Source organism: Capra hircus, chromosome 22, assembly GCF_001704415.2.
Source record: "Capra hircus breed San Clemente chromosome 22, ASM170441v1, whole genome shotgun sequence".
In the NCBI taxonomy this organism is placed as follows: Eukaryota; Metazoa; Chordata; class Mammalia; order Artiodactyla; family Bovidae; genus Capra; species Capra hircus.
Genome location: NC_030829.1, coordinates 12,413,124 through 12,437,315, shown reverse-complemented (window position 1 = coordinate 12,437,315; position 24,192 = coordinate 12,413,124). Strand labels below are relative to the sequence as shown.

The window sequence follows — 24,192 nt, the reverse complement described above, 5'->3', positions numbered from 1 at the left end:
TTCTCCAGGGGATCTTCCCAACCCAGGGATCGACCCCACATCTCTGGCATTGCAGGCAGATTCTTTACCATCTGAGTTACCAGGGAAACCCGCTCCCCACATGAAAAGCCAATAAGTTGAGAGATGAGGTGTGGAGACAAGGAATAACGGCTTCATTTGGAAAGCCAAGAAGATGGGTGACCAGTGTTCCAAAGAACCCTCTGACCTGAGTGAGGACTCAAGAGTCCTTTTATACTAAAAGCAGATGGAGTGTGGCTGATTATTGCAGACTGCTTGGTGCTGGCCAGGCCCTGGAAGGGATGTGATAGTCCTTGGCTCTTACAGCTGGCCAGGTAGGTCTTGTCACAATGCTCCTCCAGGACAGCTGTTATTCTCTGTCCTGCGTCTTTTTGTCTCTGTATGAATGGAAAAGCATTACACCCTTAAAGGTCAAGCCTGAGAGGCGGAGCCTTGAGAAAGGGCTGCTATGCGTATTTCTGGCTGTAGGCATCATTCTTTTCCAAGGTGCAGAGCCAGCGGAGCTAAGCCAGCAAATAGCACGGCGCTGAGAGCGGGAGGCCTGGGTCCAGTGTGGCGCCAGGTGTGTTCTCTGTTCCAGCTCCCCGCTGTCAGTGTCCATTCCACAGTCCTGCAGGAGAAGGGGCCACTCTGGCCACTTCCTACCAAGCAGGTGTGAAGACGGGGTGATCGTGTAATGCAAATGGTCAACTTGGGGCTGGAAGTATCCCCGAGTCTCAGGCTGGGCATGAACAGTCTGAATCGTGGGGCTGTGGATACCCTTTTTATGGCCCGGTCACAACACTTGGACAAGCTCTTGAACATACACATAAACTTGGAATAAGGCTGCCCATGATGCTCTGCCTATGAACTTTATATCTTCAAAAAAAGCATTATTTTCCCCCTTTGGCCACCCTTGAGATAGCTTTATTAAAGCATTTCCTTTCCAACAGGTGGCTGTCACCAGTGTAGTGAAACCAAAGAGAAGAGCAAGGTTGTCATCAATTATCTGGCAAGAGGCTTGACTCTAAACAGCAGCTCAATATTGCCTGACTCACCAGTCAAGTCTGCTTTTCTGCATCCCATCCAGTCTCTGGAGGAGAGAGTTCTACTCAGGTGTGGGGAATCCATGGCCTTATCCTGGCTGATTTATCAGAGGAGTAAGCATTCTGCAGCACCTTGTATGGTCCTGTCCACTTAGCAGCAAGTTGATGCCCAGGCCCTTGTTCTCTCCAGGTTTCGAGGAGGACTCGATCCCCAGGCTGGAAAGGGGGCTGTACCATCTTAGTTGGGTAGGTGGATGTATTGGAAGCAAACTCACGAACAGAAGTTCATATAGCACCGAAGTCTTAACCTAGTTGGCGACTGCTAGGTTCCTTAAGACCTCTGCAGATTCTTCTGCCCAGGCAGACACCTGGAACAGCCTACCACAAAATATTCCTGAGGGCTTACTTCTGGGAGCCACTCTAATCCATTGCAAGGCAACAGGCAAGGCCTTACTCCAAGTTAGTCTCCTGACTTATTTCAGCAGTTGCCGGGAGCCAACATGGGGAATCCCGCCTGTGGCAAAGGTCATGAGGAAAGGGGCCTGACAAAACGCAAGGGCAGGATCAGGCCTCAGGGCCCACCCCCACCCCCACAACCCCGGACTTTCTCGAGCATCTACTCCCAAAACCAGAGCCTGCCTGCTTTACTGTGTTATGCTTTCCACCTACTCTTCTAACATTACAGGGGGGCTATCCCCGACCACCTTTCTCTAAAGAAAATTAACTTAGAGTTCTAGTTAATAAGTCTCTTGGGCATAAAAGGAGTGTCTCAGCTCAAACCCTTCTGATAGCTTTCTAACTTGCCTGACAGATCTGTCTGGATTTTTACAACTGCACATATGATTGTTTGCAGCCTCCCAGCATGAGAGATACAAAAAGCTTTAAAAATTCTAGGAATGTGGAGCCTTTTGAGGAGTTAAAAATAATTAGAATAAAACTGATTAAGGGTTTCATTGTTGAGCCAATACTTGCTGCCAAGTTTTCATATCTTTTAATGTAACTTTATTTAGTACTTTGAGGGTGATGCAGATTAAAGAAAAACACTTCAGGGGAAATGAGATTAACATTCATTAAGGAAGAGAGCCATAAAATGTTAACAGGTCCCTTGGTCAGAAGATAATGTAAATCACCTGGGACCTGTTGTATATGGAAAGATTTGCAGAAAGAAAGCCTGGTCTTGATAAGGGTCAGGGCTGCTGACCCTGCATAACTTTGTATTATCCATTGATCCCTATGTACAAGTAAAAGTATAACAGCTTTTCTGGAAAATAAAGGATGGACCAGTTTCTCAGACCAGTCTCTCAGAAATCTGGCTCCCCCCGTGTCGACTCTCTCTCTCTTTCTCCCTCTCCCTCCCTCTCTTTTTCAGGCTGATCCCTTGGAATACAGAGGCTCACCGTGTCTACTTATTTGCCTGGGCTTCTAAGACCCACACGAGAGGGAGCCCAAGGTGGGGCACCCTCCGCTATTCAAGAAGGTGCCAGTGGCCTACGTAGACGGTGCAAGTTTCTTGTCTTGAGACTTTATTAGCTTTCTGTGTAAACCAAGGATTATCAGCCTCTTTTCTCCTCTATTTTTTTCACTATATTATTCTTCCCTAATCTCCCTTTAAATTTCTAATTAATCCCTCTTTAATCGCTGACTCCGTCCCCGCTTAGAATTCCCTGGATCCACCGGGGCCAGACCCTGGCAAGCAGTGGTCTCTTTCAATATGTGATTCATTTTCTCAGTTTTCCCTGTTGATTGTAGTCTTCAGGGTGAATATAGTTGCCAACAATATGCAATGCTTTTAGATACCTGGTGGGTTGTACCGGAGACAGAAGCAGGCTCATTGTCACTTTGAAGGGTGTAGGCAATCTAACTTGGAGAAAGAGTTCCTTAAGGAAGGTTTTAACTACCTCATAGGTTTTCTCTGTCTGGGTGGAATATGCTTCCGTGCATTCTGAAAAGGTGTCCATAGGGAATTCCCTAGTGGTACAGTGGTTAGGGCGCCATGCTTCTACTGCTGGGGACCTGGGTTCAATCCCTAGTCAGGGAACTAATATCCTGCCTGCTGTGTGTGGTGCAGCCAAAAATCGGAAAAGAAAAAGTGTCCACAAATGCTAACAAGTATCCGAAGTTTCCTGTAGCTTGAGGCATTTGAGTGAAGTCTATCTGCCAGTTCTCAGTGGGACCAGCTCCTCTATACTGCGTTCCCACCTGGGGGTGTCTAGCAGCAGTCTCTGGATTATTTCTGGCACACATTTCAGCCTGGCCGAAGGCAGGGAGAGGTGGCCTGAGACTGCGGCCAGGGAGAGACTGAGAAAGGAGACTGGGCAATGGACTTCCTCAAACACCAGCTGGCCACCCAGCCTGTGGTACTGCAGTCCCACCATGGCTGGTTCTGGATGAGGAGAAGGCGAGGTGGAAGCTGACGGGGTAACCCCACCCTCTGGAGACCACAGGAGACCCAGGGGTGTGCTGGGCGCAGGCTGTGAGGACAGTGGCAGCCAGGGAAGGCCTTGCGGGGGGTCGTGTCACTGACCACTCAATGAACATGTGTGCTGAAGGCTCACTGGTGCCAGAACCTGGTTAGATCCTGGGATAAAGACAGACCAGAAGGAGGCTTGGCCTTAAACATGACTTAGGCAAGTAAGGAAGTCGTGGGACGGCAGTGCAGCCGAGGTGACTGAGATTAAGTCAGAGAACCAGCTGGCCAGGGCAGGGAGCAGCGGCACGGCCCGGACATCAGGGCCTGGCCGGGTACCATATCCCGCGGGAGCAGCCTGGGCCATTGCCCTTCAGATACAGGACTTGGGCTTGACTGCAGGGCACAGAGAACCACCAAGAGCCCTGAGGGAGGTGAGGAGAACCATAATTATTAAGCATCCACCAGGAGCCAGGCACTCAGTAGGTGCTTTCTGTATCAATGCCTCTCAGATTCATTGTGTTTATATCAAACTCCTAAAAATTTCATTAAAATGTAGTCTCTATGTTTCATATCTTATAATAACCTATAATGGAAAAAAATCTGAAAAAGAATATATATGTATGGACAGATGGATGCATAACTGAATCACTTTGCTGTATACCTGAAACGCTGTAAGTTAAATACACTTTGATAGAAAAAAAATTTTTTTAATAAAACAATGTAAGCATACCTTATAAATATTGTAAGTTTGGTCCCAGACCACTACAATAAAGTTAATTCACAATAAAGTGAGTCACATGAAAAAACACAAAAAATACAGATGACTTTTCTTTATTGCAAAAAAAGCTTAGAAGGAATCCAAAAAATGCAGTCTGATTCAAGAGGTCTGGGGTGGCAGCGGCCCGAGGCACAGCATCTCTGAGAAGCTCCCAGCTGGGATCACACTTTGAGAAGAAAAACTGTAGCTCATTTAATCTGCACCCCAGTGCTGTCTGGTGAGTATTATGGGCTCCCTTTTATTAGCAGGAAAACTGAGACTCTATTTCTGGGCCTGCCTGAAGGCACATCACTAAAGAGAGCTACTCTACTTCCCGCCCGCTGCCCAGTGAGAGAGGTAACACAGTCCCCAAGTAAACACACTCCCTCCTGGCCCCGCTGGGTCTGCCCCAGGCTCTTCCTAGTCCCTGACTTCAGACCCTCCCATCTCAGCTGGCCTCAAGCCTGGAGCTTCTGAGACTGCAGCAGCCTCTAAAGATAGTCTTCCTCACAGGAAACCAGATACTATTGGCTAACTTTGCAAATAAAGATGCCCTCAGAGGAGAGGGAGATACTCTCTGACAGACTGTGCGTGGGACAGGAAGGCTGACTGGCACATCGCCACCTCTCGAGGTTCCCTCCCCAGACCCAGCCCAGGTAGGAGCAGAGGGCTCATTTAGCACCTGTGGGCGCGCTGGGTGAGGCACTGTGGTCAGAGGTCAAAGTGGGTTAATGAGGCTGGTTTGCTTTACCTGCCAACAAGGGAGACCATTTTCCAGAGGATCTTATAGCCTAAATGTACTAGGGGGCTTGGTAGGGGAAGACAGTGACTGATTAGATCACTTATGATGTGCTTAACATGATGAAATATGATTAGAAGCATTAGTAATTACATTTCAGGGACATGGAGAAATGCCCATAAAAAAGCATCATTTAAAATTGCATCTGCAAACTATTTTATATAGGGTGGATAAAAAACAAGGTTCTACACTACAGCCAAGGGAACTATATTCAATATCCTGTAATAAACCATAATGGAACAGAATAGATACATATATGAATCACTGTTCTATAGCAGAATTAACACTTTATGAATCAACTACAATAAAAGAAAAAATTAAAAGGTAAGATTGTATCTGGATGATATTGAGGAATTACTGTCAACTTTCTAAGGTAAGAAACAGCATCAAAGTTATTATTATCATCATCATTTTTTTTTTCTGGCTGTACTGCAAGTGTTGCAAGATCTTAGTTCCCTAACCGGGGATTCAACACACAGGGCAATAAAGTCATGGAGTCCCAGCAACTAGGACCACCGTGGAATTCCCATTATTATTATTATTGTTAACTTTCCACATCTGTTTCATGCTCCTTCTCTATGTACTCCTAGAAAGATTTTTTTAAATAGGAGCAATAAGAATCCGCTGTAGAGTCTGAAGTATATACATACTATTTGTATTTTTAGGAACAAAATAAGTCAAATGGACAGCAAGCCTTTTTATGATCTTTCCTTCTGGCACTACCTTATTCTTGACTTTCTGTTCAAAAGTGACATGTCTTTTCCTTGTCTAGGTATTTGGTTTTTTTCCTATAACTTGAAAAAAATGTATTTTTTCTTTCTTTCTTGAGTTTTTTCTTTCCTTTTTCTTCCATGCTTTTTTGCACCATCTGCATTTTTTATAATGAGCATCTACTGCATTTATAATGAAAACCATTTTAGTAATAAATTGCTGACAGACTTTGATGATCAACATTGATGTATGCTTTTATAATCACTGTGAGGACATTCGGGCTCAGAAGGTTTGTGTCATTGGAAAACATCATCTTCAGAAAGAAAGTCTGAGTGGACACACATGTGGGTGAATTGTGACTCTTGTAGGGAAGAAAACCTATACAACATCTCTTTAAATATGTTCCTGTGCCCTTTTGTCTTTTCCCTAAACCTGTGTTCATCTGAAAACATAATACACTCAAAGGACAGTGTGCAGGTCAACAACTCATATACTGATCTCCCACCTAACCATCATCCAGGCAGCAGCAGAGAACCTGACCAGCCCCCGGCAGCTCCATCAGGCCTCTCCGGATCACCACCCCTGCCCTCCCAGAAATCACCCCAATCCTCACCTTTATGGTTACTGATTCTCTCCTTGTCCTTGTAGCTTTACAAGGATTTTAAACCTTTCCATGGATTATCCTTGCCTGTTTCTCACCTTCCTGTATGTGAGTTCATACAGCAGATCTATGTTTTTGGTTTGTATTTTAAAAATGCATTCATACTGGGGCTTCCCTGGTAGTCCAGTGTTTAAGACTCCATGTTCGCAAAGCAGGTTGCATGGAATCAATCTGTGGTCAGGGAACTCAGGTCCCCCGTGTTGCATCAGTTCCGTCGCTCAGTCGTGTCCGACTCTCTGTGACCCCATGAATCGCAACACGCTAGGCCTCCCTGTCCATCACCAACTCCCAGAGTTCACTCAAACTTCAGTCCATAGATTCGGTGATGCCACCCAGCCATCTCATCCTCTGTCGTCCCCTTCTCCTCCTGCCCCCAATCCCTCCCAGCATCAGAGTCTTTTCCAATGAGTCAACTCTTCGCATGAGGTGGCCAAAGTACTGGAGTTTCAGCTTTAGCATCATCCCTTCCAAAGAAATCCCAGGGCTGATCTCCTTCAGAATGGACTGGTTGGATCTCCTTGCAGTCCAAGGGACTCTCAAGAGTCTCTCCAACACCACAGTTCAAAAGCATCAATTCTTCGGCACTCAGCCTTCTTCACAGTCCAACTCCATACATGAGTTGGAGTCATGAGACTGAGTCTCCGCAGTCTCACATCCATACATGACCACTGGAAAAACCATAGCCTTGACTAGACAGACCTTTGCTGGCAAAGTAATGTTTCTGCTTTTTCTAGGTTGGTCATAACTTTCCTTCCAAGGAGTAAGCGTCTTTTAATTTTATGGCTGCAGTCACCATCTGCAGTGATTTTGGAGCCCCCCAAAATAAAGTCTGACACTGTTTCCACTGTTTCCCCATCTATTTCCCATGAAGTAATGGGACCAGATGCCATGATCTTAGTTTTCTGAATGCTGAGATTTAAGCCAACTTTTTCACTCTCCTCTTTCACTTGCACCAAGAGGTTCTTTAGTTCCTCTTCACTTTCTGTCATAAGGGTGGTGTCATCTGCATATCTAAAGTTACTAATATTTCTCCTGGCAATCTTGATTCCAGCTTGTGCTTCTTCCACCCAGCGTTTCTCATGATGTACTCTGCATATAAGTTAAATAAGCAGGGTGACAACATACAGCCTTGACGTACTCCTTTTCCTAGCCAAAAAAAAAAGCATTCATACTATAGGGGCTGTATACGTATACACAAAAATGTTTATGACAGCAATGTTCACCAAGGTCTCAAACTGAAAGCCACTGAAGGGTGCACCAGCATAAAACAGATGATGACCGTGGGACACTCACATGGTGCAATCCTATTCAGCAGCGACAATGAACAGACCTCAGCCACCGCAATAACATGGATGAAATACAACCAGAACTGCTTAGATGAATTTATAGATAAATGCAAAATTGGCCCATATTCACAGGACACTTATCAAATGCACCCCATCACTTTTCTTACACTCTTGTTATGAAACAATAGTAAAAAATTCACAGAGACTGTATCTTAGACATTTTCACCTCCACAGAAACAAGCCCAGTGCCTATTGTTGGGGAAACAGAATGAAAAGCAAAATATCTGACCTAGAAAAACCTCTCCATGAAGATAGTAGAGAAAGAACACTGTCATTATTTTTTGTTTGTTTGTTTTAATTGGAGGCTAATTACTTTACCATATTGTGATGGGTTTTGCGATACATTCCCAGGAATCAGCCCTGGGTGTACATGTGTTCCCCATCCTGAACTCCCTCCCACCTCCCTCCCCATCCCATCCCTCAGGGTCATCCCACTGCACCAGCCGCAAGCACCCTGCCTCATGCATCGAACCTGGACTGGCGATCTGTTTCACGTGAAAATATACATGTTTCAATGCTATTCTCTCAAATCATCCCATCCTTGCCTTCTCCCACAGAGTCCAAAAGTCCATTCTTTACTTCTGTGTCTCTTTCGCTGCCTCGCATATAGGGTCATTGTTACTGTCTGAATTCCATATATATGCATTAATATACTATATTGGTGTTTTTCTTTCTGGCTTACTTCACTCTGTATAATAGGCTCCAGCTTTATCTACCTCATTATTACTGATTCAAATGTATTCTTTTTAATGGCTGAGTAATACTCCATTGTGTATATGTACCACAGCTTTCTTATCCATTCGTCTGCTGATGGACATCTAGGTTGCTTCCATGTCCTGGCTATTATAAACAGTGCTGTGATGAACATTGGGGTACACGTGTCTCTTTCAATTCTGGTTTCCTCGGTGTGTATGCCTAGTAGTGGGATTGCTGGGTCATATGGCAGTTCTATTTCCAGTTTTTTAAGGAATCTCCACACTGTTCTCCATAGTGGCTGTACTAGTTTGCATTCCCACCAACAGTGTAAGAGGGTTCCTTTTTCTCTGCACCCTCTCCAGCATTTATTGTTTATAGACTTTTTGATAGCAGCCATTCTGACCGGTGTGAGATGGTACCTCCTTGTGGTTTTGATTTGCCTTTCTCTGATAATGTGGGATGTTGAGCATTTTTCCATGTGTTTGTTAGCCATCTGTATGTCTTCTTTGGAGAAATGTCTGTTTAGAAGAACTCTGTCATTATTGAATAAGAATTAAACATCATATGCGTCACAGGCAAACTGCTATGAGGTAGTAAAGATACACAAAAAAATCTCACTTCAGACACAACCCCTTAGACACTCAACAAGTGAAAGCGAAGTCGCTCAGTCGTGTCCAACTCTTTGCGACCCGTGGACTGTAGCCCACCAAGCTCCTCCGTCCACAGGATTCTCCAGGCAAGAATACTGGAGTGGGTTGCCATTTCCTTCTCCAGATCTTCCCAACCCAGGGATCGAACCAAGGTCTCCCACATTGCAGGCAGATGCTTTAACCTCTGCACCACCAGGGAAGCTTCAACAGCTAGTACTCAAGTCAGGGAACCTGACAGTCACACACAGTTCATCCCAAGTTCAGCATGGTCATCTGTATTAGCTGGCTTCATCCATCCAGAAGAGAAACAAGCTTCTCATCTCTTTATGATCAGAGGTAGTTGTGTAACTTGGAGCCAGGTTCCGGCCCAAGTCAGGCTCCTCTCCTCCTCCTGGCACTGGGAGTCTGGGCACCAACATGCGCATTTCAAAGAGATGGCTCCCAGCTCGAAAGCTGCAGAGGAAATGATCACATGTCCAAGAAGGGAGAGGTACTCACAACTATACGTCTTCTAAAGTAAATGCTCTAAGAAAAAGGAGACAAGGGGACTATTGTCCCTTATTTTCAACAGGGAGAATTAAGCCTCTTACTTTTAATTTTTACTTGTCCTTATGCCAGTGTATGGTAAAGATACTTAATAGATATTGACTTAATCCACAATTAATTAATAAGCGAGTCCATGTCTTCAGTTATTTAGAAAGGAAAATCATAAAGCATTTCTTTTCTAGATTTCACAGTTTACTTTGACAGAGATAAATACCAGTAAGGATGCTGCAGAGGAAAGCAGCGGGAGGCGTGGCCCAGAACAGAGGCGGGTTCGGTGCAGGGGCAGCTCCCGACGTACGGTCTTTTCCTGTTACTGGTCTTGGCTTGGGCTGTGCATTTGGCTTGTATAAAATGCTGATGGGTGGTCATGCCAAGTCGTTCTAGGCTGAAGACTTGCTGCACGAATAGAGTCACTCAATGTACTGCAAGGAGGATGCGGTGTAGGCTGCAAAATGTGGCCGCTGCCCCTCAGCATGGAATTCAAGGCCCCTCCATCTGCCTGTTTTTTGCCTTCTCAGCCTTAGCTCTCTCTGAATCCTAAGGAGAGGTCTCTTCTAAAAATAACCATCATTGTAAACTGGAAAACCACCAGGTTCTGAAAACACAGGGGCTCAAAGAGCCAGGGGTGTGGACTTGGAGTCAGACTGAGCACCTTCCCACGTAGCCCGGGGTGAACCCCAGATTTGTCAGAACCCCAAATTAACTGATTCAGCTGTCTGTCTCCAAGCAGAACCTCATCTGAACGCTGGGTGCCTGTGAGCCCAGAAGCTTCGTAGGTTGCTGGGCAGTCACTCTGTGGACATGAGGCCACACTTCGCTGACCCAGGACCCATGCTGCTCTTTTAAGACTGTTTCCTTCCGTTCGGTCCTTGGAAAACTGATTATCCAGAGCTGACTGGGCTCTCAGAGATGGTCCAGTCCAGGGCTTGCATTACCCACATCAAGGCACTAAGGCACAGGTGGGAGGGAGATGCTCAGGGTCTGCCAGCTGATCCCGGGGCGTGTGGACCCCTATGAAGTATGCAGCTCTGAAGAGCAACTCTGCATATCTGAAGGCAGGAAAGAAGCTGATCCTTTAGTTTTCAGCCTTTTCTTCTCCAGAGAAAAGGATCTAAATTTTCTCACCGCATTACTGAGAGTTAGATTCTGAGGGTCTGGCAGTGAGGACCCCTACCTGGTCACGGCTGGAGAGGCAAATAATATCTCCTCCCCCTCCATTCCCCACCTGCTACTTCACTGAGGGTCAGCCTCCTGGGTCCTGAGTCTAAACCCAGGAACAGTGCTCAGGGTCACATCATGAATTTTATCCTTTAAAGGTGTGGGGGGGGGTCACCTCTACTATTTTCCAGCTCTTGTTCTAGAGATGTGGCCTGCAGTAACCTGCAGAATTTCCCTCCAAGAGGAGAAACCTGGTGCAGGGCAGGAAGCATGGCTTTGTGAAGAGATGCATCTGGCTTAAAATCCTGGCTCTGCTGTGCCCTTGATAAGCTGCTGAAGTCTCTCTGCTTGCTGGTGGTTATTTTGCCATCATTCGCCACGAGGTGTTGTGGCAAGAATTAAATAGGGTCTTGTGTCTGTAGCATGACACTTAGTGGGTGCCCAGGAACAGCAGCCTTCTCTCCTTCTCACCTGGGGCTTTCAGAGGATAACCTCAGGTTCTGGAATGTCAAGAGACACTGGCACCACATGGGGAAAGTCGGGATCCAGGATCAAGCAATTCCTGAGTTTTGTTTGGTCCAAAGGAAAAATATTAAGCCTAACAATTGGCATTAGACTTAACCTCAAACCCTTCTGTATGAGAGCAAGGGAGGTTAACAAGCAAGGCACACTGGATCTAGAAAATGGTAAGCAGGACGTGAAGCCAAAAGAGATGGGGAAGCAACATGAAAAAGACGTTGAGGAGAAGAAAGGGGATGGAGGCCACCTAATGAGAAGGAAGTATAGAAAAGGGAAGCTGATTGGAAAAAGTGGGTAATGATGACCGAAAAAAAAAAAAAAAGGTTAAAAAATAAGTGAGCAGGCCAAAGAAAAGGAAGTGACCAGAGGAAGTAGGACAGGATCAGCCATAGAGCTAGCTGGGTGTTTTTTAGAGCAGGTTCTACAAAATTCATTTTTACTTGACTAAGACAGCCATGTGTACTCAAAGCTCAGCTTCTAGGTTCAGCCCAGACAGAGCAGAGGGTGAGGAGGCCCAAGTATAGCTGGGGGGATGTGTGTGGTGCAGCCTAGGTTAGTGCAGTGGGACCCATGCTAATACTTCATTCCAGCACCCATCCTTCCCCTTGCAACCCCATCTACATGGACCTCACTTACTACATGCTGCAAGGGCTTATTGCATGGGATTCTTGCACTTGATTTCCAGTGTCCAGCCTGAGTGAAAGCCAATTAGATCCCTGACAGCCCTCTGACCCCCAGGCATTGGCCCCACTCTCATCTGCTGCCAAGACTCCTATCTTCAGGTTCCTGGCCCAGGGCTGGAACATCTCAGAGGACCTAGAAATAAAAGGTCCTGCTTGGGCTCACCTTTCCTGAAAAGGTGCCTGGATAAAACTATTAAGTTCTAGACACTTGGTGTTATTTAAGCCTTACTGCAGTTCTGAAAGGAAAGTTCTGTATTTAATTCACTGCCCTGCTGAAGGGCTCCAGGGATACTTGTGACAAGAGGTCAGGGAAGGTGCAGCGAGAGCTCGGGAAAGGCCAGGATGTCTGAAACAAACTGGGGGCAGGGGGCAAGGAGGTGTCTGGTCCTCCTCTCTCCTTGCTGGGCCCCTGGCTCAGGGCTGCCATGTGTGTGCCCGTGCCCTTCTCACCTTCTCCTTGCTCTTCAGTGATCCAGAGACACCTGCCTGAAGATTAGTAGGAGGTCCCTGTGTATGAGACACAGTGCCAAGAGAACATCAAACCCAGCACGTGCATATCTGGCAAAAATCAAGTCAACCTCAGACTGGGGCGTGTGAAGAGCTCCAGACGGCAAGTCTTAGGAGAGACAGATGGAATCACTGACTGACTGTGAAAGACTCCCCGGGTCCCCCCTTGCCCTGCAGATGTCCCCAACCCACCACTCTCCACTCAGCCCCCAAGTGTGGAAGGACAGGGGCAGGAAGGGTGGTGATGGGGAAAAAACGTGAGACAGGAATCACAGAGATCCCACTGTGTCCTCGTGTGGCCCCTCCCTATCTCTGGCACCAAGGTGCCCTTGCCTCGCTGGGGCTGCCCTTGACCTGAGGGTGTTTGCCAGGCGCCCTCCCCAGGAGCAGTGCTGCAGGGTCACTGGGTAGAAGGCACTCTAGCCAGGGAGGAATGCGGGGGTGAGAATTAGGAAAGAGGGCAGGGTCATCCTGGCAGACGTCTTTCCTTTTCTGATTACAGAGAACCAGGGCTTTTTATTATTGTTATTATAATTGTTATTGAGAAGAGGAAACCTACCATTGGCAGAGGGGCCTTCTCTGCTCTCATCTTTCAGGTTTTACTCCTGGCACTGGCTGTGCTACTTGGAATTTTGAGGTTCAGGGAATTCAGAGAACTTGGTCACACAGTGTATTGGGAGAAAGGGAAAACTCCTGGGGGACAGTTGGGTCACTCCAGCTGACATGTTTCTGGAAGTGGGTGGGCGGATTTGACTGAGAGAGTCTTGGGCTCTTGCAGCAATGGTGGGAAAGATTCTTTCTGTGATTGCACTTCTATTGCACTTTATTAACAATTCTCTCCCCCGAAAGGACGGACTGTGGTAAAGAAATGAAAATAATTAGAAGTGAAAAGTCAAAAGAAAGAATTAAACAATGCTGAATTTCCAAATGATTCTGAGGTGTGGCTTTTCCAGCATCTTTTCCTCTTGAGACCATCCCTCCCACCTGCTTTGCAATAGCAGTTTAATGAACAGTCTGTGAAACAAATCTTAAGTACGAGCACACGCATCAAAAACTATGCTCTGAGGATGAAGCGACTTCTAATTTTGGGGAAAAGGATTAAATATTTCTGTTTTCTGAAAAGTTATTTTGTATTTTGTTTTCTATTAAAATGTGTTTAGTTTCAAAAAAAAAAAATCAAGTCAATCTAAAAGCACCAAATTCCTGGGCTTTAGGACTGAATACAGGCTCCAAAGAGATATAAAATGATTTTATTGTCCTTGGACTCTTCTCTAGGTCAACACTGCCAGCTCCTGACACTGGGGGGGAGGAGGAGGAGGAAGAGGGGAGCTAGCCCCAGCATCCCCAACAAGGACTTGACTGTTTGCTTCCCTACAAGCTGCAAGTCCAAGAAGACGGGCTCCAGCCGCAAGCCACCTGCACCACGCGGCTGCTCCCTGCCTCCCCACATTTCAGCTGAGCATCTGACATTGCTGTCACTTAAAAATAGTTGAACATCAGCCACTTTATACGGTTCAACTTAACTTTTATTGATTAAAGTCATGGCTAGTCATGCCTCTGAGAAAAGGGCATTGTAGCCAAGAGCAAAGAGAGCACCCACTTTCCTGGGGCTGAGGACTCCATCCCAGCCTGAGACGGCCCAGGTCAGAAGGCCTTGGGCCACTTCGCCGGCAGGCTGGGTGAGCCAGAGAAGTGGACCAGCATGCCAAGCTGAGGCTGGGAAGGGAGAAGCGAAGGGTGGGTCCTCACTGTGGCAGAGACACCATCTTGGTATAACCAGCATGAAAAGGGTGTAGTGAGGTGTGGAAACTCCCTTGGTTAGAGAAGTGTGAGCTTTGGCTTGAGCTGTGCTGGGAGACGGGCAGTGACAAGCAGGAGGTGTGTGCTGAGGTTTCTGAGAGCTTGTCCTGTGGTATCACAAGGAAGAGGAGGGGCCCCAGAGGCCCATGGCGAAAGGGCTTCCCATACAGACTCTGGAGTGAGTCCTGGCTGGGAGAAGGGAGGATGGGCACGTGCCACTGCCCAGCCTGAGCAGCAATGCCTTGCCTTTCCATTCCTGTCCAGAAAGGAACAGAAAAAGAACTGTGGGGGAGGGTAGGCCACAGTGAAGTGCAGGACTGGTAATTATTAATTAGCCCCTGGGACCTGAGGCCACAGGCTAACCGAGCCCGCCCTCCACCTGGGATCTGTTGGCCCCTTCGTGACTGCAGAGGCGTGGGTGACGCTGGCACACCCTCTGCACTTGTAGGGTGACTGACCATCCCAGTTGGCTTAGAACTTAGGGGTTTCCGAAATGTGAGACTTTCAGTGCTAAAACCAAAAGAGTCCTGGGCAAATCAAGGCAAGGTAATCACCCTCGAGTGTCTGACTCTAGGATTATTCCTTAAGGAAGGAATAATAATCCTTAACGATTATTCATTAAGGAAGAGAAAGACTTGGTTCATAGAGGAAGAGGAAAAGAAATGGCCCGCAAAAACCAAGACAGGCCTCTGGGTGCAGGTCTGCCCAGGGCTCTGCGACAATCTGAGACCTCTCTCCAGTCTTCAAGCAGGAGAAACAGGAGTCCAGAGGGTAGAGAGGTGGAAGAAAGGAAGGGGGTGGAGAATGGCACTGGGGAAGTTTGAAATGGAAGTGTGAATTACGGCACTAGCTCAGCTGGTAAAGAATCCGCCTGCAATGCAGGAGACCCCAGTTAGATTCCTGGGTTGGAAAGATCCCCTGAAGAAGGGTTAGGCTACCCACACCAGTATTCCTGGGCTTCCCTGGTGGCTCAGTTGGTAAAGAATCTGCCTGCAATGCGAGAGACCTGGGTTTGATCCCTGGGTTGGGAAGAATTCCTGGAGGAGGGCATGGCAACCCACTCCAGTATTCTTGCCTGGACAATCCCCATGGACAGAGGATATATGGCAGGCTATAGTCTATGGGGTCCCAAAGAGTAGGACACGACTGAGCAACTAATATACACACCACCCCATCCCTCTCCTCCCCCCTTGCTCATGGTCCTCTCTCACCCATCCACACCCTGGTTAAGCTGGCTACCTTTCAGATAGACTTTTGAAAATCAAAGAAAAAAATATCTGTCTCAAGCTTCAAAAGACTGACGTTCAAATGCTAACTGAGCCATTTACTGTGTCGTTCCTGGCAAGTCACTGAGCATCTCAGAGCCTCGTGTCCTCTCTGTCAGAGGGGTCTGTTATAGCCTCCATCACAGAGATTAAATAAGACAGCACACAGGACCCTGGGAAATGTACTGGTCAGACACCCAACCAAAAGTTTGTTTCTTCCAGTCTGCCTTTGTATGTAAGGAGCGGAATTCCAACTTGGTTTCTCTGAGAACTCATGCCATTACTTGTCTTCCTTTCTCATCCAGGTGCTCACCATGCACACCACCCTCCCTGAATCAACTTCAGAAAACTTGGAGTATTATGACCTTGCAGAAGCCTGTGATATGGGGGACATCGTGGCCATGGGAACTGTCTTCGTGGCCACACTCTATTCCCTCGTCTTTGCCTTTGGCCTGGTGGGAAATTTGCTGGTGGTGTTTGCCCTCATCAACAGCCAGAGGTCCAAAAGTATTACTGACATTTACCTCCTGAACCTGGCCTTGTCCGATCTGCTCTTTGTAGCCACCTTGCCCTTCTGGACTCACTATGTGATAAACGAGCAAGGCCTTCACCATGCCACGTGCAAACTCACCACTGCCTTCTTCTTCATTGGGCTTTTTGGAGGCATATTCTTCATCACCGTCATCAGCATCGACAGGTTCCTGGCCATCGTCCTGGCTGCCAACTCCATGAACAACAGGACCGCGCAGCATGGCGTCACCATCAGCCTCGGCGTCTGGGCAGCCGCCATCTTGATGGCCGCACCGCAGTTCATGTTTACCAAAGAGAAAGAAAATGAATGCTTTGGTGACTACCCTGAGATCCTGCGGGAAATCTGGCCTGTGATCCTCAATGTGGAAATCAATTTCCTTGGCTTCCTGCTCCCCCTGCTCATTATGAGTTACTGTTACTTCAGAATCATGCGGACATTGTTTTCCTGCAAGAACCACAAGAAAGCTAAAGCCATTAGGCTGATCTTTCTGGTGGTTGTCGTGTTTTTCCTCTTCTGGACACCCTATAATGTCATGATTTTCTTACAGACGCTCAATCTCTATGACTTCTTTCCCAAGTGTGACGTGAAGAGGGATCTGAAGTTGGCCATCAGTGTGACGGAGACAATTGCATTTAGCCACTGCTGCCTCAACCCCCTTATCTACGCATTTGTTGGAGAGAAGTTCAGACGATACCTTTACCATCTGTACAGGAAATGCCTGGCTGTCCTGTGTTGCCGTCCTGTCCACATCACTTTCTCTTCGTCTCTGTCTGAATCACAAAGGAGCAGGCGGGAAAGTGTTCTGAGCAGCAATTTTACTCATTACACCAGTGAAGGAGATACGTCCATCGTTCTCTGAAGGGATCCCAAAGCTGTGTCCCTCCAGCAAGGCTGGAGTTTCTGAGTTGACACTGAATAATGAGGACGGATTTTAAAACTTCTTACGTGCAAGAAACAATGGATCCAAAGCTCCCAAAACAATCCTAAAGTATCTTTGAGACCTGTGCTCAAAATTTGAATGATAAAGAGTAGACGTGGGTCTTACCGCCAATGTCAGGACTTGCTTGTTTATAAATGACCGGAATTCAACTCAGCCTAACTTAGCCTGAAAAGAGGCAGTAACTTTCACCCTGTGGCATGGGCAATGCGTGGTGAGTCCTCAGTGAGAGAAAACTAGAGACTGAATCTAGCTAGCGTGTCCTCTGACTCTCAGTTCTCTGAGTGGTAAGAGAGATCCCAGACTCACATCTTTGTCATCCGAGAGGGAGTGAGACCAATCCCCCTCTGAGGCCAAGGTCGAAATCCCCAGGGAAGGGCTCTGATTGGCCAAGTTTGTATCAGATCTTCATCCCTGGACCACGAGGTGGTATCCACAGGGAAGAGGAAAACAAGATGGCAGCTTCCATTCCAATATTGTGGTTGGAGATGCAGGAAGATGTATTTCCAAAGAGCTGAAGGTGTGGGTGCTTCTTTGATCAGACCGAACAAGAGTTGCCCACAAACTGTACTGGGTGTCTGGCCCAGCCTCCCTCCTGATCATACTGGCCAGCACACACTGCCAGACTCTTCTTCATTAAACCCTCTCTGTCATATCCCCCAACCTACAAAGGTTCCCCTAGCGTACACTGTACCAAGTCCAAACTCAAATGCCTGGCCTCCAAGATGTTCCATCATGCAGTCCCAATAACAGATTCCCCAGTGCCTTCTTTTCTCAAAGGACTCCAGCTCCCCGCTCAGACAGGTCTCTTCCATCTGGTCGCGTGCATCACCACCTGATCCAGGACCCAGGGGAATAAACAGAAAAAAGTACTGGCCCAAACTGAGCAGGCATGGTTTCTAATCTCAACTCTATCACTTATCCACTGGATAACGGGGCCAACTGAGCTTAGTTTCCTCATCTGTAGAATGGAAACAATAACTCTTTTCATGTAGGAAGTGCAGCATGAGGAGCCAGCCTCCAGCTCTCACAGATTCCAACCCTCCTGTCAGGTTCCCAGACTTCAGCCTTTCCCCCACCTGGCACCGTGCTTAAGTGGTGCTGTTGACAGAGCTTGGAAGGGCCTCACAGGCTCTGCTTGTGATGCAGCCCTTGACACGGAGCAGGCTGGCTCCCACGGTGGTGGTCAATGGACACTCCTAGATATACAGATGGATAGGATTTCCTGACTCAGTCCTCCCAGGCTGCCTGGACCATTTCCTCCCAATCAACTGGTGACAACTCTATCTGGAGAGAACCTCATCATTCATGCCACTGCCAACCTGAACAGCCCGAGTCCCAGGAACAGCTTTCCCTTTCTCAGTTAACGTTTGAGATGGTCCGAAACTTTTAAGCTTGAAAAACAATTGTGATGATGCTAAAGAAAATATCACCTATAATCTAATCACGCAATATCTTCATGTGCCCACTGGACCTTATTTACAGCCTCACATGTTTCAAGTTGCAATCATAGTGTACGGACAGTTTTATAATCTGCTTTTTTTTTTCTCTCTCTTAACATTAGGCCGCAGATAACGCTCTGTTTCAGCACAGTTTTGTAATGATCATTTTAGAAGACTCTGCCAGGTTGTGTTCTCACTGAAGGCATCTGACTCACTGCTCTATTTCTCACTCCTTGGAAGTCAATGTATTTGTTTATCTAGTGACAGGATGAATTACATTCCATTAAGATCGTGTACTGCAACTTATCATTACCCTGTTAATAAGCACTTCATGTGTTTCTAATATTTAGCAAATACATATTTTATAGCACTTTTCTGTGTAATTTCCTTTCTTCTCTTCAATTACTTCCTTTGGATAAATTCCTTGCCATGGGGCTAGCTGGGGCAAAGGGCATGGGTACTTCTTAGCTTTTGACGCATACATATGAAACTAATAAACTGCAAAACCTTTACTGAGCATGTATTATATATAACATGTGAGCTCAGATCCAGAGCTGTTCCAAAGATGAGTGTGATAAGGCCTCTGCCCTCAATGCTTAAGAGGCACTTAACATTTAAATGCAGAACTCAGAAGTTTAAAAAAAAAAAAAGAAGCATACTCTTACAATTTGGCAATACAAGAACAAGGACTCCTGACCTGAGTGGTTAAGGATCTTAGAACATCTTCAGTTCAGTTCAGTTGCTCAGTCATGTCCGACTCTTTGCGACCCCATGAATTGCACCGCGCCAGGCCTCCCTGTCCATCACCAGCTCCCGGAGTTCACTCAGACTCATGTCCATCGAGTTGGTGATGCCATCCAGCCATCTCATCCTCTGTCGTCCCCTAGAACATCTTACCTGAGTCTTAAGATCTTGAGATTTTAAGAGAAAAGTCTGAGAATAGTGAAAGGCATTGGGAACAGAATATGTGGTGGGAAGGTGCTGGAGCTCTGGCTCAGACAACTAGTGGAAGAAGGTGTTCTCAGGGTGTTCACGATTTCCTCCCTTGTCACCTGATCCTTGTCCCATCTGTTGAATCATGAAATTTTTCATTAAAATTTTAACTTATTAGTGGACTCCTAAGAAAAGAGGAAAAAATTCTTTTGTCTTGAGAAACAAAGGAGACAAACAAACACTTTCATTTCTAGAAGACAATTAGATTTGTATCATAAGAAACATTCATTCATTTTGCTAAGACAGAATAGGGAGAAAATAAGGAAGGTCGTTGAAAAACCCTGAATAGCTGTGATGCTGGTGTCTAAGGAAAGGAAGGCACATCTGAAAAGGACAGTTGACCCTAAGAGCACAGCTGAATCAGATCCACCACGGCTGCTGGGCTCTGGGCTTCCCCAAAGAGGAAGGGAATTCCAAATACAGATAGACGTCTGTGACTGCATCCCAGCAGACTGACTCTGTGACCCTGGGCGAGGTATTTGACATCTCTAAGGTTCAGTTTCCTCAGCTGGCAAATAAGAATAAAAACAGTGCCAACTTCCTAGAAAGATGATGAGGATTTAGTAAGGTTACCTTCCCAAAGCTCACAACACAGGCTTGGAAAGCAAGGTCAGACAAATGATGGCAACTACTTTCTTTTACTATTATTTTTATTAGATTCAATCTTTCCCAGTGAGGAAACTCATACTATGTTGCCCATGCCATCTTGCTTTTTCCCAGAATCACAGAATGGTGGGTGGTCAGAAATAGTTGAGTACAAACCCACACTTTGCAGGTTAGAGAAAGGATGTTCAGAGAGGGTCAGAGACTGGCCCAAGACCAAACAGTGGGTTAATCAAAGAGGCAGATCCCTTAACTCTCAGTTTACTGACTTCCTCTTCCTAATAAAAATATAGACCAATCCTATGGTGACTACAGTTAACAATACTGTGCTGTGTATTTGAAAGTTCCTAAAATACTTGATTTTAATATTTAAGAAACTTTTGCATCTTTATTTATTTATTTTATGTCTTAGACCAGGCTGTGCATGGCATACAGGATCTTAGTTCCCTGACCAAGGATCAAGACTCTGACCCCTGCATTGGGAGTGCAGAGTCTTAACCAATGGACTGTCAGGGAAGTTCCTAAAAGAGTAGATTTTAAAAGTTCTCACCACACATGAAAAAACAGTAACTATGTGAAGTGATAGATGTGTTAACTAACCTTATTTCATAATCACTTTACAATATATACATATATAAGTATACACAGAAAACCATGAAGATTTCATCAAAAAACTGTGAGAATTAATAAACAAATTCAGTAAAATTGCAGGACACAAAATCGAAACACAGAAATCTGTTGTAATTCTTTCCACTAATGATAAACTATCTGGAAGAGAAATTAAGAAAATAATTCCATCAATAATTACATCAAAAAGAATATAATACCTAGGAATAAATTTACAATAGCCCAGATATGAAGAGGGTGACAGAGGATGAGATGGTTGGATGGCATAACTGACTCATGCACATAAGTTGAGTAAGCTCTGGAGATAGTGAAAGAAAGGAAAGCCTGGGGTGCTATTATCCACGCAGTCAGAAAGAGTCAGACACGACCTAGTGACTGAAAAACAACATGCTCATTAAATGACCATCTGAGGAAGAAGGTGGCTTCCCAGGAACTTTGCTACCAAGACAGATGGAGAATGCATGCTTTTGGTTACTGAGAAGAGCTATCATCTCTTATAATCCACCGCATCTGGAGGGCTTTCCATAATCTCTCTCTCTGCAACACTGCCCCTGAGCGCCCAGAGGGAGAATTCTCTTCTGGCCTCAAAAGGCCAACAACCACACCTGGGAACTTGGCAACCCAACTCTGAAAGGTCCACCTTGGGTACCACTTCAGCCCTAGATAAAGTCCCATTAGTGCCCTCAAAATTGGGGCAGTCTATCCCAACTCAGAAGCAAAAAGCAAATTTTCTTTTCTACCTGCATCTTATTTTCCCGGCCCATGAGGACCACATCAGTTTCAACATGACTGTAATATTGTTTGCTTAATGTGCTGAGTTTGCAACCACATTCTGAGCTACCCAAGACCAAGTGAGAGGAGGAGGTTTTCACAAATGTGGAAACAGCCTGTCTCTCTTCAAGAGGCCCTCTATCTTGAGGAGGGTTGGGATGTTTTCTTGAGGATGCATGGTGCCATGTTTGTTTCTGCTATATGACACATCCCACTGGGCAACAGCCAAAGTTCCTCCCAGAGGCACATCCTAGACATCTCTAGAAACCACAACACACACTCAGCAGAAGAATGACTCTTTTACCCCATGTTTTCTCATTTATTTAGGCAGATCCAAAAAAACTTTTACTTCAAATTTCTTTGACTAATGAGGAAGACTGTTCAATTTTTAATGTGCTTGCTTTATACTCTTTGTCTTTTCCTGATTATCAGAGATAGACAATCAGAAAATACAAAGAATGAAAAAGTGTATACAATTTTTACATTATACAACATTCCCACCTCCTATAGATAAAACATTGTTTAACACTGAGGTAGGTTCTACCATGTCCTTCTCTGCAGATACAATTTTTTAAATAAAAGCTTTGAGACCATTACATACATACAGTTTTATTTTAGATATTTTTTCCACTTAACATTATAGTACCAACATTTTCCCATGTATTAAACTCAATCATGATTTTAATGATTGCACAGAAGTCCATATAGACTTTATTTAGGCAAGCCTCTACTGATGGACATGAATGTGTAAAGGAAAAGCATGGATTCTTCCTCCTTCTGTGCAGGAAAAATCCAACTCTTTCCTACTGGGTTTCTCTCCCGTGTGTCTCCTCCAGTACTTACACAGAACACTTCATTTCTGACACTTCTGATCACCAAATATATGTGGTGTTTTCTCCACATCTCTGTGACACCAACTGGGTATCTTACAGTTTACTGAATAACTTAGTCCTGACACCATTTACCTAGAGATCCCACGGGTTAAGGGCTAAGTCCCACGGGACCTCTCCACTCCACTTCAGAAGCCGATCACAAGTGGTAGGTCTCCAGGTTACCCACGACTCCTGTCTCAGTTGACTGTGAATCAGAGGTTCCCACAGCCCCTCCTCAGGTTGGATTAATTCACTGGAGTAGCTCACCGAACTCAGAAAACACTTCCTTATGTTTACCAGTTTATTAAAGAATTTGATGAAGGATACAGAGGAACAGTCAGATGAAGATGTACATAGGGCGAGGCCTGAGAGGGTCCCTCGTGCAGGAGTTTCTGTTTCTGGGGAGCTGGGCGGTGTCACCCTTCTGGTATATGGATGTGTTCACCAATCCAGAAGCTCCCTGAACCCCATACTCCTGGGAGTTTGTGGAAGCTTCTTCACTTTGCATGATCAATTATTAACTCCATTTCTTTTCCAGTCCCCCTCCTCTCTCTGGAGGATAGGAGGGAGAGCTGAACATTTCAAGCACCAAATCAAGCAAATTCTAAGGCTGGTCTTCAGTGACCACCCAGGAGCCACCTAGCAGCCTACTCAGAGTATCTCACGAAATAAAAGATGCTCCTAGTGTTCTTATCACTTAGGAAATTTTAAAAGGTTCAGGAGCCCTGTGCCCAAACCTAGACAGTATATTAAAAAGCAGAGACATTACTTTGTGGACAAAAGTCCATCTAGTCAAAGCTATGGTTTTTTCAGTAGTTATGTATGGATGTGAAAGTTGGACTATAAAGAAAGCTGAGCACTGAAGAATTGATGCTTTTGAACTGTGGTGTTGGAGAAGACTCTTGAGAGTCCCTTGGTCTGCAAGGAGATCCAACCAGTCCATCCTAAAGGAGATCAGTCCTGAATATTCACTGGAAGGACTAATGCTGAAGCTGAAGCTCCAATATTTTGGCCACCTGATGCGAAGAACTGACTCATTGGAAGAGACCCTGATTCTGGGAAAGACTGAAGTCAGGAGGGGAAGGAGATGACAGAGGATGAGATGGCTGAATGGCATCACCGACTCAATGGACATGAGTTTGAGCAAGCTCCACGAGTTGATGATGGACAGGGAGGCCTGGCATGCTGCAGTCTGTGGGGCTGCAAAGTGTCAGATACGACTGAGAGACTGAACTGAACTGAATCAAACTCCCAAGGCAATAGAAATAAAAGTATAAGTAAGCAAATGGAACCTAATCAAATGTATAAGCTTTTGCACAGTAAAGGAACCCACAAAAGAAAGACAGCTTATAGGATGGGAGAAAGTATTGGCAAATGATGTGACCAACAAGGGCTTAATTAATTTCTGAAATAGACAAACAGCTTACACAATTCAACAACAAAACAAACAATCCAGTTGAAAACTGGGCAGAAGACCTCAATAGACCTAACTGCTCAACATTGGTAACTATTAGAGAAATGCAAATGAGAAATGTAAATCAAAAACACAATGAGGTATCACCTCACACTGGTCAGAATGGCCATCAATAAAATCTCCTTAAATAACAAATGCTGGAGAGGGTGTGGAGAAAAGGGAACCCTTCTACACTGTTAGGAGGAATGTAAGTTAGTAGAGCCACTATGGAAAATAGTGTGGAGCTTCTTCAGAAAACCAAAAGCAGAGCTGCCACATGGCCCAGCATGGAACCCACTCCAGGATTCTTGCCAGGAAAATTCCACAGACAGAGGAGCCTGGCAGGCTACAGTCCATTGGGCTGCAAAGAGGAGGAGCCCCACGGCTAAGCACACACACACACATGATCCA

General features: G+C 45.8%; 1 protein-coding gene across 1 annotated transcript; it reads left to right on the top strand.

Moving 5' to 3' along the window:
* On the top strand, positions 4,615–18,832 carry CX3CR1 (C-X3-C motif chemokine receptor 1). Its single transcript, XM_005695559.3, has 2 exons — positions 4,615–4,866; positions 15,857–18,832. The coding sequence occupies exon 2, from the start codon at positions 15,866–15,868 to the stop codon at positions 16,940–16,942; it is 1,077 nt and encodes a 358-aa protein (XP_005695616.2). The 5' UTR covers positions 4,615–4,866; positions 15,857–15,865; the 3' UTR covers positions 16,943–18,832.